Source organism: Colobus angolensis, unplaced genomic scaffold (genome assembly GCF_000951035.1).
Source record: "Colobus angolensis palliatus isolate OR3802 unplaced genomic scaffold, Cang.pa_1.0 Scaffold227, whole genome shotgun sequence".
Taxonomy (NCBI): Eukaryota; Metazoa; Chordata; class Mammalia; order Primates; family Cercopithecidae; genus Colobus; species Colobus angolensis.
In genome coordinates this window covers 1,799,623-1,817,217 of record NW_012115455.1, presented here as the reverse complement: position 1 = coordinate 1,817,217, position 17,595 = coordinate 1,799,623, and the positions used below count along the sequence as shown (strand labels likewise).

General features: G+C 34.9%; 1 protein-coding gene across 1 annotated transcript in view; it reads right to left on the bottom strand.

Annotated features, from left to right (window-relative positions):
• Positions 1–210: 210 nt before the first annotated feature.
• BRWD3 (bromodomain and WD repeat domain containing 3) overlaps positions 211–17,595 on the bottom strand; it is a 129,522-nt gene continuing 112,137 nt past the window's right edge. The window contains exons 28-41 of the mRNA XM_011944125.1: positions 16,448–16,559; positions 15,606–15,667; positions 15,344–15,499; positions 14,569–14,689; positions 13,478–13,603; positions 13,279–13,357; positions 11,588–11,644; positions 10,413–10,553; positions 9,154–9,228; positions 7,699–7,851; positions 6,153–6,316; positions 5,672–5,769; positions 4,991–5,149; positions 211–1,000 (exon numbers count right to left, since the gene is read on the bottom strand). Of these exons, the coding sequence (XP_011799515.1) occupies positions 246–1,000; positions 4,991–5,149; positions 5,672–5,769; positions 6,153–6,316; positions 7,699–7,851; positions 9,154–9,228; positions 10,413–10,553; positions 11,588–11,644; positions 13,279–13,357; positions 13,478–13,603; positions 14,569–14,689; positions 15,344–15,499; positions 15,606–15,667; positions 16,448–16,559 (2,258 nt within the window). The 3' untranslated portion in view covers positions 211–245. The remainder of the gene's footprint in view (positions 1,001–4,990; positions 5,150–5,671; positions 5,770–6,152; positions 6,317–7,698; positions 7,852–9,153; positions 9,229–10,412; positions 10,554–11,587; positions 11,645–13,278; positions 13,358–13,477; positions 13,604–14,568; positions 14,690–15,343; positions 15,500–15,605; positions 15,668–16,447; positions 16,560–17,595) is intronic.

The window sequence follows — 17,595 nt, the reverse complement described above, 5'->3', positions numbered from 1 at the left end:
TGTGTGTGTGTGTGTGTGTGTGGGCAGAATTTCTTTTAATTTAAGGCCTAATGAGTAAGGCTTATTTGAACAAATGAAGTGTGGAGATCAAAAGTCTTGAAACAAATGTATACTGGCATAAATGGAAAAGCACCAATGTGAAAGGAAGCAGAAGTCCCCACACAACTTGCTTTGTAGATTTCCTGGTAAATTCCCTGCAGTAGAAGGCCATTGAATTTTTTAAGTTATTCTAAATTTATTAACTGTTAATAATTCCATCCCATGAGATGGCTAACCCTGGCTTTTTCTGTCATTTTACGCACTCTGCCTGATCTGGATGTACCAAGATTCAGAGGATCCTCAGTGGACACAAAATTGTCATTATCAGAATCATCATTATATAAAACAGTCCTCCTGCCTTGGTTTCTTGTTTTAATTCGAGGCAGTCTACTGAAACGTCCTGAAAACATGGTATCAAATTCATCATCTGCAATACGTGCTCGTTTGGCTCTGGTAGCTCCTCTAGAAGCACCTCTTCCTCCTCTCCCTCTTCCCCTCCCCCTAGTGCCACCTCCACCTCTTCCTCTACTCCCTCGTCCCCTGCCTCCTCTTCCTCTGCCTCCTCTACTCCATCTACCCCATCTTCCCCATCTGCCTCTTCCTCCTGTGCCTCTGGTCTTCCAATTTCTTTTTCCATTGCCATGTTGCTTTCTGAGTTTTCTTTTAGGTCTGGTTTGTATGAATTTGCTATAATCATGGTCTCCATCTACATAATCTTGATCTGTTCTGGAAGTTGATTCAGAGTCAGAGTCAGAACCACAGGTACTTTCAGAACTTAAACTGGATCCTAACTCTCCACTCTCTGAGGTGGATAAATGAGACTTCTCTTTTGTTTCTTTTTTCTCTTTATCTTCTCCTCCCATGTTTTCATCTTCTTCTGATGCACTAAGTAGTTTTCTCTTGATTCCTGTCCGGGGCTCTCTGCCATCACCATTTGTAAGGGGTCCATCAAGGGAGTGATCTAAATTAAAAGAAATGATTTTTAATAGTTATGCTTCAACATTGACAAAATGGTTATTTAGGTTCAAAAACAGTCTACAGTTCCCAAAAATACGTGGAATAAAATCACAGAGGGTGTCAGAGTAAGAATTTAAATTTCTTCAAAATGTAAGATATTAAAGTGTTTATTTTTGTCTGCTTTTTTGGGAGGGGGAGGAGATTATGGGGGTGGAATGATGGCAGAAGTTTTAAGGGCCTACTTCAGGAAGAATTATCTGAGAACATGAATTAGTTTCATTCATTTGGTCAATAAATTTTTATTCATTGTCTACTATTAGCAAGGCATTGCTAGAAGGTTTGAATATGGCAATGAAAGGGACAGTCCTTGCTCTTGGAATCTGTATTTTAGTGGGAATACCTTGAAAGATAATAAAGTGATAAATTAATAATAAAATTTCACACAGACATGTTATAAAGAGGATTTTAAAAAAGAGTGTTTATGTGTAGAAGGGAGTGTATTTTAGATAGGGAAGACTTCTCTACAGGGGTAGTATTAGAAGAAATAACTGAATGAAGTCAGATGTAGGGAAAGAACATTCCAGAGGAGGGAACAGAAAGCAAGCCAGTATAACCATAGTGGAATAGAAAACAGTGAGTGGTAGGAGATGAGTGTCAGTGGAGAATTTTAAGCTGGAGAAAGAATCTGATTTATATTTTTAAAATAGTATGGTTGCTGTATATAAAAAAGATCACAGAGGAGGCAAGACAAAGTGGAAGAAGAGACCGTTTGGGTGTCCAGTGCAGTATTCTAGGTAAGACATGATGAAGGATATGTCAATAGATGTGATGATAAGTGACTATATCTGGAATATTTCCTTCTAGAGAAACATTTCAAAGGCTGAACTGATGGGACTTGCTGATAGACTATATGTCAAGTGTCAAGCACAGAATGAAGACTGACTCCTAGGTTTTATGGTCTAAGTAACTGGGTGAATGGCAGAGATATTTTGAGGTAGAGAACACTGAAGGACCAACAGGTTTGAGCAGGGCACTGGAAAAATCAAGATTCAATTTTAGATGCTGACACAGATCCCAGAAAAGACTTTTAAAAAAAAAAAAAAAAGAAATAAACACCAGTCTGGAGCTCAGGGGAGAGGGTGGAGCTGGAGATATAATTGTGGAAATTTTCAGTAGAGATAATATTTAGTGTAATGAGAACTAGGAGAGCTCACTGAATGAGTAAGTGAAGACAGACAAGGTGGCTGAAGACTGAGACCTGAGATGTTCAAACATTTAAAGATAAAGAAGAACCAACAAATAAAATGGAGGACCAGCCAGTGAGGTAGGAAGGAATCAAGAGAGCACACTGGAAGAATTGAAAAGAAGAAAGATTAGGGCTGAAGATAATTACAAGATTAATCTAATAAGTCTGGATGTTATGGACAGAATTGTATCCCTTCAAAATTCATGGAAGCCCTAACCCCTGAAGCGACTACATTTGGAGATTAGGGCATTTAAGGAGGTAATTAAGGTTAAATGAGGTTATATGGGTGGGACTATATCTCAACAGGACTGACATTCTTACAGGAAAAAGAAGAGATACTAGAGGTATTTCCCTCTGTCTCTCTGTAGAGGCAAGGTCACATGAGGACAAAGCAAGAAGGTGGACATATAGAAGCCAGGGAAAAAGCCCTTATCAGATACACACCTATATGGCACCTTGACATTGGATCGAGCCTCCAGCTCTGTGAGAAAATGAATGTCTGCTGTTTAAGCCACCCAGTCTGTGGTATCTTGTTATGGAAATCCAAGCTGACTAATACTCTAGGCTGGAGACTAGGGTGATAGCAGTCGAAACTACATAGAAGGTTTAAGTGGTATTAAAGAGTTGTGGAATTCACAAAACTTGTCAACTGACTAAGTATGAGGGGTAAATGAAGAGTCAAAAAACACTGAGATTTTAAGCTGGGTGGCAAGAAAGATGGTGATGCCATTAACTAAAATAGTGAGCAAAGAAAAAGAAGCAAGTTTGAGATGCAAAGATGATAAGCAACCAAAGATTTTTTTTTTTTAATTTTTTAAGGAAGCACTTGGAAATTATTCCAATAGAATAAAGAGATATCTAAGCGGTGCATATACATTAGGAGAGTCATCACGTCAAGATGATGGATGCAGTCATTAGATTCCTTTATTTGTGGAAGACAAAAACAAGCAAACACAAAACAGTGGCAAAGTCTGCAAAGAGAAGAAACAGAAATAAAATATATAAGCTAATCAACAGAGTATCGAAGCTTAAGAGTAGAGTTCATAGAGAAGGTAGTCAACAACATGCAATGATACAGAGATTGAGAAGTTAAAAACTAAAAAACGACACTAGCTGGCCACTGAAGAGTACTGATGAGTGTGAGAACAGCTTTTGAAGAGTGGTCGGGACAGACACCATACTACAAAGGATAAACGACTCTGTGGATGGGAAAAGCAAAATAGATGAAGGAAACATGGATGAATCTTGGCAGTGGAAGGAAGAGTAAAATGAAAAAAGGCAATGGCATAAGTATGCAAGATCAGAGGAGACACTAAAGATATAAATTGGGAAAGACAAAGACACTAATTATTTTCAAGTAATCAAATATGTTTCAATATTTCTTACATAGCCACTATAAAATATCTTTGGAAAAGCCTATTTTTAAGTTATTTGTAAAATATCTTTGGAAAAGCCTATTTTTAAGTTATTTGATAGTTAAATAATAATGGATAAGCTACTTAATCTTGCATTAAAATGTATATAAAATAAAACGTATATTCCAATAAAATTATTTGAAAAAGCATATTAAATATTATTCACAAACTTCAAATAGCTGAATATGGTAGAACTTTCTCTCTCTGAATACATTCAAGGTCCCTAATATAGGACTAAGTATAAGAAGAAAGTTTGAGTAACAATAAACTTCAAATATTTATGATAATTGATGTCCCTTGTATGGTCCAAGATAGAGGCACATAATGAATTAGGTCAGTGATTTCTTTTCAAGCAATGAACATTTTTCTCCTAATAAAAAGTAAAATAGCATCTCCTTATATGAAAGAACAAACAGAACTGTCTGGTTAAATGCAGAAGGTTCTTCTGAGAATGCCTGAAGTACTTTTGTGGATGCCCCAGAAACAGGCAGGGCACAGTCTGAAAACCACCGACTTTGTGATACAGCAGGCCCCTAGGGAAGAAGATATCTGACTTATATAACTGGAAAAGCTTAAGGAAGGTGGTAGAAGTGGCTGTTGACTGAAAGAAGGCTCATTTCTCAGCCCAGACTCATATTTTTACTGCAGTGGGCCACAAAAATATGAGAACTATTTAAAGATGACTTTGGAAATTCTCCTTTCTTATTAATATGGTTTAATATATGAAAAATCCTAAATGTGTTTTCATGTGCTTGGGGAAAGAACTCTTCATTTAGTTTTTTCTCCCAATTCCTTTTATTTTATTTATTTATTTTTGAGACAGAGTCTCACTCTGTCACACAGGCTGGAGTGCAGTGGCACAATCATAGCTCACCGTAGTCTCCTACTCCTGGCTCAAGCGCTTCTCCCACCTCAGCTTCCCAAGTAGCTGGGAGTTGTGTGCCACCACATGTGGCTAATTTTTACTTTTTTTTTTTGGTAGAGATTAGGTCTTGCTTTGTTGTCCAGGCTGATCTCGATTTCCTGGCCTCAAGTGATCCTACTACCTCGGCTTCTGAAAGTGCTGGGATTACAGGTGTGACCCACCATGCCTGGCCCCATTTTACATTTTATTTTAAGACTAAAATACATTTGAAAATAGCTATTGGAAATCTGTTAATGGCCTGTTCCCAGTTATGAATATGAAATGCTATCTGACTCATATGTGACAAAATTCTCATTAACTATAAGGATACACTAGTTTTTACTATGCCAAAATGTCAGCTTTTAAATGATTTATCTTCTATCATAAAGAAATAAATAATAAATGTCTTGTCCTGTATTTATTTCCTACCTTGTTTAACTGGCAAAACTCTATTCCGCAATGATTTGGCTTTCCCTGGGTCATGGCTATTTCCACTTCGGCTATATCCACCAAAGCTTGATGAAGAAAATGGCCCATCTGGCTCATCATCAAGTAGATATAGTGAAAGCCCTTCAGCAGCATCTGAAACTTGCATTTTAAAAGATTTTAATACTAACATAATTATCATGTTTTCAGGAAAGGCTACTTTTTAAAACCATATCTCTGTTATTTCATTCCAACACCAACATTATAAGTTTCTCTATTCCAACACCAAAATTATAAGTTTCTCTAAGAAAATGATATGAACATTTTGAGAACAAATGGTTGACTGTCAGAAAAACTTGTCCAATTGCACATCACAAATTTTCAAATATTACGTTGGTAAATGTATTGTAGATGAGTGCTCTGAGATATTATAGACATTAATCATTTAATCATAAAATTTTAAAACTAAGAGACTTTTCATGTAGTCTAATAAAGAAAATTAATCATATGGCCTAATGTCATACTCAGGGACACAAAACTAGCAAGTAGAACTGGTAATAAAACACAACATTTAAAAATCTAAATCCATTGTTCTTTGCACTATAAACCATGCTGCCTCTTCTACATCCCTAACATCAGAATTAAACTGAGATACAGAACACCAAAAACAAAAGACATATTTACCAGGAGATGAGAAAGGAGAGCTAGTCCTGGCATAAGATACTGAGGTATTCTGGTCATTTTTAGGTTGCAACTTCATTTGTTTCTGCTTCCCTTTTGGACTAGAAGTAAAAATACGTAACAACGAGCATTTTTTTTTTCTGTTAGCAACATACTATGATAGACAGTATGATACAAAGAGGTATCAAGGTCAGGTATTAGCTGACCAAAGAGGAAATGCCCTAAAATTCATGTAAAATGCTTGAAATAGATAATTTGACAGTGAAACGTCAATCATTAAAATTAAAAAAATAGTTTCTGGGATAGTAAAATCCACATAAATAGTTCTTTTGATTACTAACTCTACATAGGCATAAGAGTTTAGGAAACAAACAAAAAAAAGACCTCTTGGGATCTCCTCAAACTATTCATCAACTTTCATAAATTAGGTAATACACACAAAATGCTTTGAGAACAAAAAAATGTTGTATCAATGTAATGATACCTAGGTGCTCCACTACTAGATAATGAACTGCTGCTGCTTCTTAGACGTTTTCTGTACCGTGGCCTTCTCCTCTTCTGACTCTGGATTGCTGACTTATACTCAGAGATGATATTTTTGATATGACTTTCAAATAAGGCAGATAATCGCAGCATCATGCTATAAATCTGAGAAGGCAGAAATTATATAGTCTTAACTAGTTTTATATTTTTTAAAAAGGTATAAACATGCCTAGACCAATATTAAGCATCATCATTACGGACAAAACATTTGTTCACTTGAAAAATTCTTCTCAAATAACTAAAGTAGGATACCATTTTCACCTAAAAATAAATGTTTTTCAATATAGTATTCAATGGTCTAAAGGGTAGGAAAAAAAAGACTCTGATACAATGCAAGAGAGAATGTAAATTGAAACAGCATTCTAAAGGACAATATACAGTCTGTACAAAAAAACCTTAAAGATACACACATCCTTTGGCTAATAATTTTACTTCTGGGAATTTGTCCCTAGGAAATACCACAGAATTATATACATAAAAAATTATATTCAAGAATGTTAAAGATATTACCTATAGCATTATTCATGTAAAGTGAATAACTGGAAACAACCTAAATCTCTAGCCAAAGAACACTGGTTAGTATAACATAAAACAACCACACAACAGAATACCATTAAAAACCTTGTTTTCAAAGAGTCATGACGATACAGGAAAACATTCGTAATATTTAAGTAACAAAAAATGCTTCAAAATACGAAATCTACTATTATAAAGAATATATAAACATATGTAGATATATGAGTTAATGTAGAAAATCCCGGAAGTAAACAGTAACTGTAAGTAAAAATAGGTTTCACAGGTGATTTTTGTTTTCTTCTTTATACTTCTCTGCGTTTCCCAAACTTTCTATAGAAAATTTCACTCTAGCAATCAGGATCAAGGGGGAGGGGAAGCAAGTATAAACAAATTATGTTTGCAGAAATTAGTGGAAACGTATTTTCCATAAAGTGGAAGTACGCAAGTATATATTTACTGTGCAACTGATTAAAAGTTAATCAGATACCAGTGATTTCAAAAGAAAAAAATAATTACTATTTTTCTATTCTGAATATACTTTAAGTTCTGACAAAATATAGGGAAAATATTAAACGTGAATATAAATAAGCAGTTACAACTTCCCAAGATGGTATATTATCTGTTAGAATAAATGGAACATACATATTCAGAGCTAATAAAAATATTTCACATAAATTAACACTGTCAATCCCCTTTCTATTTATTAAGTCACTTATTAGTCATATTAAAGTGTACTCAAATTACTATCTCTCCTCTCCTTGTTCTTTCTCTGGTAGCTATAAATAATTATTACTAAAGAGTAAAGAGACAAGTAAGAGAAAGGAAAAGGCGGTTAATTTCAGAATGACTGCTAAATATATATTTATGCATGCCTAACAAGCAATCTATATTTCAAAAAAGATACTGAGGACCAAATTTCAGTAACTGGTTAAAGAAAACTGCCTGATAATTAACCCAACTAATAATCATACCCTTGACTTTTTATTAGAGGTATAAGCTTTGGAGTTGTTGAATATTTGGCGAACATCCTTATAAAATTCCAGAGGACTACCATAGTTTCCTGCTTCCAAAGTTTCTTTCACAGTGCTGAAGTCCACAGGAGTATCTATAACATCTTGATAATCCTACAAAGAAGAATGTGTTATTAAATACTCAAACTAAATAGCAATATTAAGGAATACAATGGGACTACAATTGGTATCACCTACTACAACCCACCATGAAATAAACACATTGCTTTTCAATGTGCCACCTACCTCCCCACAACCCCAAAACATCTTTTGGTGGCTCATAAAAACAGCAGAAGTCTGTGGGAAAGCCTTAGCCCTCACACCACAGTAATAACCATAAATAACTACGAAGGGAAAGAATAGAAAATCCATAGCCGTTGGCTTCATCTCTACAGCTTCCATGTCTTGCTTAAAGGCTGATAAAACCTCCAAAACCCCAGCACACTGTTTAATGATAAAAGATGGGATTATTGACAGATCATTAAATTGTTCCACTCTACAAATTAGCTACATATTTCCATGATTCCTTGCTATGAGAACATTCTACTTAAGTGTCATTAGTTAAGGGACAAAGTCAAATTGGTCATGTTTGTGCCTTTCTCCTTTTTGATTTTAAATCAATGTGATACCTTTGCTTCATCGAAGGGATTCCATCTTATAGGTCCATAATTCATTTGATTTTGATTAGGGAAGAGGAGAGATTCCATTTTAACCTAAATCCAGTAAAGATTTTCCTAGGGTTATCAGATGGAGTTACATCTGAAATTTAATTCCTATATATGCTACAAGCCTCAAAAACAAGTTTCAGAGTGAAAACCATACTCAGTATTAGATTCCTTATTGTATTTAGAATCATCAAGAAGTAAAATCTCCACATTTCCCTCCTAGGAAAAGCCAAAAGCCAGAAGGGGACAGATAAAAGGTATTATAAACAGAGAGAAAACATTTTTCAAAGTATGAGAAATCACAAATGTTCTAAATATATCTTATTTTCTTAAATCATAAAAAAACAGAAGTGTATTCTAACACACAGTATGGCTTATGTTAGAACTTGTGTAGTATGATGACCAAAATTTGAGACTCAGCCTGCTTGCTGAATGAAGTTTCAGTGGGAATAATCAGCTGCAATACAGACACAATTATATTGTATACTTGATGTTTTCTACTCTGCTGCAGTAGCTTCAGATCTACATAAAAAAGTAAACATTTACAAGGTGGACACAAAGAACAGTCTTGAGAACACATGTTGATTCAGAAAGAGGAATAAAAATATAAATTACCAAAAAATCAAACAAAGGTAAAAAGGGAGCAGAGTTAGAAGGCAGTCTTAACAAATTATAAAAGGTTCATGTACAGTATGGAGAGTTTAGAAAGTAAAAACAATCAGTATGTCTTTTAAGAGACTACCAGGCCTACCTCAGAAAGAGATGAATCTTGCTGTCTTTCTGGAACAACAGACTCTGAGGATTCTCCCTCTTGCTCCTGATAACCCTATTAGGGTAAAGAGCATATACTGGTTTCCAGACAACTATAACAAAATATCAAGACATGTAATAAAATTATGACTTAATTCTCAAAGATCCGTACACTGGAATCATGTTTTTATTGGCTGTACTTTTAAGTGAAGGAATTATACATTCGTCATTCTCCTTTGCTATGAAAAACACAAGACGAATTTATTTTACCCAAACTCTCTGCAAGCAAACAAACAAGTTCTGTTGAACACAATCTTGTTCCTTATTTGAATGATATTTTTTCTCAACCGAGACCTACAGTATACAGAGAATACCAATGTGTAGTAAGCTCATAGGATGGTCTGATGTATTTCTAAAATAGTGCTGTACCTCTTCTCTGAAAAAGTTAAAATAAATTTGCTATTTATACTACCTCACTGAATAGATACACTCCCAGAAAAGAAATCCTACAATCAAAGTTGTCATCCTTTTACCTTTATTGAAAAAAAAAGTCATACTGGTATACTGGTTACTCTAAGTGGCCATATTGATAACACATTCAGTATAAATTACACAGGATTGACATGTCACCAAACATCTACAGTGTACAGAGGTATATTCGAGGTTAGTAAAATGTATTAAATAAACATCTGAAATAAAAATGGGAAAGAATAGCAAATGAATTCTGATTCAAATTTTTCTTTTACAACTGTATAATTTACACACTGAAGATACAACAGCATTTTTTAAAAAATCAACTAGTCACACTACTACTTTTTTTTTTTTTTTTTTTTTTGAGACGGAGTCTCGCTCTGTCGCCCAGGCTGGAGGGCAGTGGCCGGACCTCAGCTCACTGCAAGCTCCGCCTCCCGGGTTTACGCCATTCTCCTGCCTCAGCCTCCTGAGTGGCTGGGACTACAGGCGCCTACCACCTCGCCCGGCTAGTTTTTTGTATTTTTTTAGTAGAGACGGGGTTTCACCGTGTTAGCCAGGATGGTCTCGATCTCCTGACCTCGTGATCCGCCCGTCTCGGCCTCCCAAAGTGCTGGGATTACAGGCTTCAGCCACCACGCCCGGCCCACACTACTACTTTCACAATCAAAACATTGGAAAAAAAGAAAGGAAAGCAGGGAGTGAGAACATTGCTCTTATCTAGATTTTAGCATGGACGTTTATGGGAAATTATCATACTGACAATTATTTAAACAACTGTATGCTTACTGGGTAAGAAAGAAGATCGGCTGGCTGTCGAAATGGCTCTGAGTCTTCACGTTCATAAATGAGGCTCAATAGTTCTTTGCATTGTTTTTTCCAAGCATCAGGATTACACTTTAAAGACTGTCTTCTGCCTCGGCATTTGACCTACAGATTTTAATAGAGTTATATGTAAAAGATCTTTCCTTAACTCAATTGATTTTCTCATGAGTCCCTAATGTTAATATATCTATCTGTATATATATATAGCGCAGCTGCTATTTTAGATTCTTAGCTTAGATAGTATTTTCACTGGCAAAAATAATTAATGAGCAAAAAAACCTAGACATTATATTCATGGAAATGGCAAGAATTCTAGTATTCAAATCTGAACTTCAAATAATGTACAGAGGAACAAATGCTTCTTTCCTCTACAAGATCAAGTTATAATGCCTTAATATTTGCTGGTAGTTAAGTATACTTGACAATGGCATCATATTTTTCTCAAAAGAATACTTGAATGATTTTTGTTTCCCAGAAATCCTTTGAGGTCATGATAAATTCTCCTCTGTATCATTTGATTTTGTTACGATCTCTTTCAGTATTTCAAAATATATTGTTCCTTATATAAAATAACTACATGTCTAATTATTATAGAGCAGAAGTCTGCACAAAAGAGTTAACAAAGCAGGCCAGAGCTTGCTTCCAAGGTTGCCTTGGCTGGCATTTGGGAACTTGGCATTTGAACGGCTTCCTAAATTATTAAGACAGTTTACTGCCCCTAGACAGTATAAACAATGTGATTTGTGCTGAATACCTGATTTCCTTCTGGGAATCTGGAATCTCAGTATGTGATAGTCAGAGGATACCCAAATAACCAGCCCTCAGTAAAATCTTTGGGGACTGAGTCTCTAATCACACACATGCTGGAAAAAGAGTGTGACCCCACACAGGGGAAAGATATTAATAGCATAAGGAAGCCTGTACATAAATTTCTCCAGACTCTGCCGGTGTCTTTTCCCCCATGATTCAACTGGGTACCCTTACTGCATCACTGTAGTAAATCTTATCAATGAGCATACCTAATATACTTAGTTACAAGAATCCTTCTAGCAGTTCTCCAAATATGGGGTTCGTCTTAGGGATCACTGACACAGGAAACCTGAAAACGCATCTCCTCAGCAGTTCACTTATTTACTCACCCTTCTTCCAGATGAAGTACCAGGACCATCTGAATCTAAATCAACCATTTCTGCATCCTAAATTAAAAAGGAAAAGTGGGAAAAGACTGTAAGTTACATTCAAAGTCATATAAATTAGATGGACATTTACAAATAAATGGGAAATAAAATCACAGTTAACTTCCCCCACTGAAGCAGCAAGTAGAACAAAAGATAGAGGGAGACTCACGCCAAACTTTCCCAATATGCAGTGTACAAGCTGGAAAATATACTGGAAGAAGAATTAAACAAGGTTTCTCTTTAAATAAGAATCGGAAAGAAGGGGAACAGTATAGTGGTTGCTATTTGCTAAAGTTGTACCCAAGTGTTAGTAATTTTTAAAAACCTTATTCTATATGACATGCTCATTTAATATACAATTATTAATTATTCATGATTACTCCATTGCCATTTCAAGAAATAGATCTCATATAATATGCATTTATATTTTCCTATAGGAAAGAGATCTATTTCAGTTAAGTATCTCTCGAAGGGATAATTTTTTTAATATGAAGAATCAAGACCCAAGCACCACTAGTGATGGTGAAATACTGGGTAATATGTAGTAGAAAATCAAAAGTAGCTCATGAGATATTGGTACTCCTTTCTAATAAAATAAAGCTGTTGAGTTACATTTTTACTTAAGTTTTCTATTTTAACCCAAACAGTGCTACTCTGAGGTGAAATTCCTGCTACACCAAATTTCAAGCTAAAATACATTTATGTGAAAGATCAGAGAAAATATAAGGAATATATACGAAAATATAAAAAATATTAGTGATAGATTTTTCTTAGGTTTCAAGAAACTATAATAATATCTAATTGGTATATCATGTTTTCCTTATTATGTAAATAACATTTAACTGCAATAATATATTTCATCGTCAGACACATTTTCATGAAAAAATTAAAAAAACAGCATTGGAGATTTACCATTCCGGAGATTAACAGTATAAATAATATAAACATGCAAAATATCTCATGCCACTGCAACACAATCTAGCACATGTGAGTCACTCATCCCTGGGATGAATTGTTTTCCAGTAAAGATTTGTGAATTACCACTTTCCAATATTGTTCCAACCTCTATTTTGGTTTTTGTTTCCATCATAACCTCCAGTCAAATATGGCTTTGTGTAAATTAGAAACATAGGGGGAAATCAGGAATATGAGGGTCTGCTGCGTACTACTTCCATTTCATTCAGAAGAGACTGGTTTATCTTTATAAATTTTCAGAAAGGAAATCGAGTAGCAATTTCACGAAACTACTGAAAATTTAGACTTTCAAGCCTGAAACTTTAAAATACTTTAATATTTTCTATACAGCATATAGAAAATAAAATCCTTACTGAAATTTTCATCAACTAAGCATTCTTTTAAAATATTGAGCACTTGTCTTGTTTCTAAATGTTGGAAAATAAAGTGTTGATTTCTCATCATTTACACCCACTGTGTCAAATATGATGACTGTCCCCCTGTCTCTGAATAAACCCTGCAGCACTATTTTATTTTTGGTATATGCCATCTAAGTACACTTTAAAAGACGCTGGTATTCAGCCAGCTTTCAAAAATCTGTTTTGCTGTTCATGGCCAATTACAACATTTACACATAATACTGTACTTCAAATAAGAGAAAAGTAACTCATTCCTACTAATCATGCTGTGATTCTTACCTCCTCTGCATCAGTACTGTTTCGTTCTTCTGCTTTAATTTTATTATAAGTATCCAGTATATCAGTACAGCTCTGATCCCTAAGAAACAAGTCATTTCAATAGCTTCAGTAATTTTTACAATTTTTCAATTAATTTTTTTAAAATTCATTTTTTAAAAACCTTAAGTTAGATTCTCTGGAAACTAAAACTGCTTCTTACCCAATAAATCGAAGTAAGACATCAGTTACAATTTTAGCTGCTTTAACTATAGGACTGTCTGGCTCATTGAAAGTCCTGGCATTATGCTCAATATAGCGTACCTCCCACATTAATGCTGATATTCTCCTGTGAAAGAAAAAATACTCTGTTAGTCTTGGCTAATATATTTAGAGCATATTTTAGGAATATACAATATGGAACAAATATGTACTTAAACATAGTATGTCAAAGGTGTTCCAATATGCATATAACTCAATATATTTGACTGATGAGCACTAAAAGGAGATGATATAGTTACAGTATTTAAAGCACAAGCAGGGATTTTGAACCACTGGAATGTATATACAAAACTTAAACTGACCTAGGACATTATGGGTAAAGAGTCATTTGACAAAGTCAAAAGAATATTTACTTTAGTTTTCAGGGGAAGAGCCAAGAAGAGCAACAACAACAAAAAACAGATTCTAAAAAATGACGGATTTTTATCTAATTACTTTTATGATATAAATATCAAATCAAAATAATATGTTATAAAAATATAACCAGTTCTCAATTGCAAAGGCAGATTAACCAGTCATGGAATACTGTGGTCAGTAGGAGACTTGGATGAGAGAGGGACCAAGAAATGCCCTCTACTGCCTTCCCATAATCATCTCCCATCCCAACCAAAACAAAGAAAAAAATTACTTGGCTCCTTTCCTGTATATATTTCAGGGCTGGTAACTAAATCTAATTAACTGTGACCAAATTCTCCAACAGAGGATTTAAACATGCTCCAAATCTGTAGCACCTTAATCATGATGAATCCATAAACCACTTAAATTGCCTTTAATAAACTAAAGTTAAATGTACTTTTTGTTTTACACACCATTTGTACTACCCATATTTTCCTCTCAGCCTTTCTTCTCTATCCCCAAGAGTGAGAATCTACTAAATAAAGGGAAATTAATGTTCTAAATTTTTAAAGGAAATTTTAGTGTGGATCTTTTGGATGATCATGTTATGCTATGAAAACGCAGATCTCAAAAAGGAAAGCAAAAGCCATAAAGCTATAAATTTTATCATAAGTGATTAAAAAAAAAAAAACAGACCTGTAAAAGCGATTTTCAAGTCTCCGCCTGATGGTATTGAGGTCAGTTGGATAAGCAACTACAGTACAATACAAGGGGTAGGCACTGAGATCCACTGGAACAGCAAAAGGGCTGGCAAAATCTACAAAATCATCAAAATCAAATAAGGTAGCTATAAAGGACATTAATATCTTATGGTAACAAACATTTATTCATATATAAATAAGAAGGGAGGGTGATATACTACATTTCTAAAACCATGAGGATTCCATTATACAAACAGAATGTTATTCTTTATATTTGGATATCTTATCTATGAATCATGCATGATACACTGGTTCAAATCAGGTAAAATAAAATTAGAAGAGCACTGGGTTTAACTTCAGATTTCTGTCTTTCCTAGATAAATGTGAAACGCGAAACTTCTCAAGTGACATGTTTTAGAAAATTTAACTATTCACGTGGGTAAAATATATTACTCATCCACTGTCCTTACCAAAAAACCCATCCAAAGTCAGGCTCAGGGAATAGCTAGAGAATCAAAGTGATGCAAAAAGGAAATAGACACTTACATGGTTACCTTCACTATTATCCCCCAGATTGCTTAAAGAAAATTATCAGTTATTACTTTGGCCAAGCATATAAAACTGTTAATATTAAAACTAGAATCACTGTGCTTCTTGAGTTAAAAGTAAAGTGTACAGTGAGAAACTGCATATCCTTTTGTAGAACTTAAAATTTCTGCTTTTTCCTAGCTCCTCTGCATGCTCCTAAAATTTTTTCACATTCATCATACCCAGGGAAAGAAGGTGGTTGATGCCCTGAATAACCCGTTCACATTCTTCATCTCTGGAATGAGCCCCCCACTCTCCTTCCTGGGGTTTGTATAGCAAAGCAGTCAATTCCTCCTGGGAGACAGGGACACCAGCACCAACTTCATCTGGAAAGGCAGCTAGGTATAAGATTGAAAAAAATCAGAAAAAAATTAGTTTCCAATATCACGTGAATATCATTTTACTTTTAAAAGAATTATAATTCATTTTTAAAAGCATATTTACTTCCTTCTGGAATTGGCTCCATATCCCAGGGGCTCATCTTTTCTCTCTCATTATTGTCCCAGCTATCAAAAAATAAGAAGATGCAAATCAAATTAATCATAGAGTACTTCCTTTCATATACTACCACAATTTTACATGACTTCTTGGGGGTGAGATTTGAAAAGGGCAATACAGTTGTCTTGAAAGTACAACTCTGGTTACATACAGATAACAATAAACTTCTAATAGAGAAAACATGGTCCATCTCTATGAAACTTAGAGGGCAGAAAGCCTACTTTTAGTCAATATGGAGACTAAAAGTCAGTCCTCATAGAATAAACATTTCTTCTATCATTCTTGAGAGGATTTATTTGTTAGCAATCTTACAACTCTGGATTTTCAAGAAGAATTAAAGTAAATGTTGCAAACAAATAGTACTTCCAAACATGAGGCAACCACCTCTGCCTAGAATTCATACAACTAAACAAAAGCCTAAGTACTAATATTCATTGCCATATTCCAGCAATAACAATTACTTTAAGTAGTAAATTAGTTTCCGTATTTCCCATTAAAAAATAGTTGCAATTCTTGTCTGAAGCAGAAATAATTAAAAATGCAGACAATAAAAGAGGTAGAAATAAAGTGTTTAGTTATTCCTTTGTTTTAGTCAAAGAAAACAAAGAACTTTGCTTTAACTAAAGGGAAGAACTGAGCACTTTACCATCAAATTTCTTCTTTACAGGTACAGGTATTGTGAGACTAGATAAGTCAGATAAAAGGGCATTACTCCTGGTGGAGGTTTTTAAAAGTCCACATACTACTACAATATCATATTAGGCATAAAAGATCATAAACATACTTACTGAACACTGTAACACTGAAAAGAACTATCAGGATACTCTGGTTGAAAAGGCTGCTGACTCTCCACAGTTCCAAACCACCAGGCGTCATCTATTATACTGCGGAATCTATCACCTATAACGTTTTAAAATTCTTAAAAGGATGCGCTTGAGAATATTAGCTCTGTTCCCACTCTAAATTACTCCTTTTTGTTGACTACAGAAGTAACATTGTATCTAGCATTATCAGAAGTTTCCATCTAGGTTTTTGAGATAAGTGATTATTTTACATTTTAACCTCTTCATGTATTTTGATTTCCAAGTGGTAGAAATCTTTCTGAAATAAATTACATATCACCACGTCTTCTTAAATAAATGCTAACTTTTTTCAATTCCTTAGCATCATCATTAGGCACACTTCTTATTGTATTACATATGTACATAAATGCAGTTGATTCTTCTATCTTGGTTTTAGCTTTCTTTAAAAATCTCTCCATACTAGTTTGTATATTACAGATCTTCAAGACAGGCTGTAAATCAAGGAAGATGTAGGAAAGTTTGGAACTTCCTAGTGACTTGTTGAATGGTTTTGACCAAAATGCTAATAGTCATATGAACAATGAAGTCCAGGCTGAGGTGGTCTCAGATGGAGATCAGGAACTTATTGGAAACTAGAGTAAAGGTCACACATGCTATGCTATAGTAAAGCCACAGGCAGCATTTTGCCCATGCCCTAGAGATCTGTGGAACCTTGAACTTGAGAGAGATGATTTAGGGTATCTGGTGGAAGACATTTCTAAGCAGCAAAGCAATCAAGGAGTGACTTGGCTGCTGTTAAAAGCATTCAGTTTTATGTATTCACAAAGATGTCGTTTGGAATTGAAACTTATCTTAAAAGGGAAACAGAGCATTAAAGTTCAGAAATTTTGCAGCCTGATGACTGATAACGATAAAAAAGAAAAACCTGGCCGGGCGTGGTGGCTCAAGCCTGTAATCCCAGCACTTTGGGAGGCCGAGACAGGCAGATCACGAGGTCAGGAGATCAAGACCATCCTGGCTAACACGGTAAAACCCCCATCTCTACTAAAAAATACAAAAAACTAGCCGGGCGAGGTGGCGGGTGACTGTAGTCCCAGCTACTCGGGAGGCTGAGGCAGGAGAATGGCGTAAAC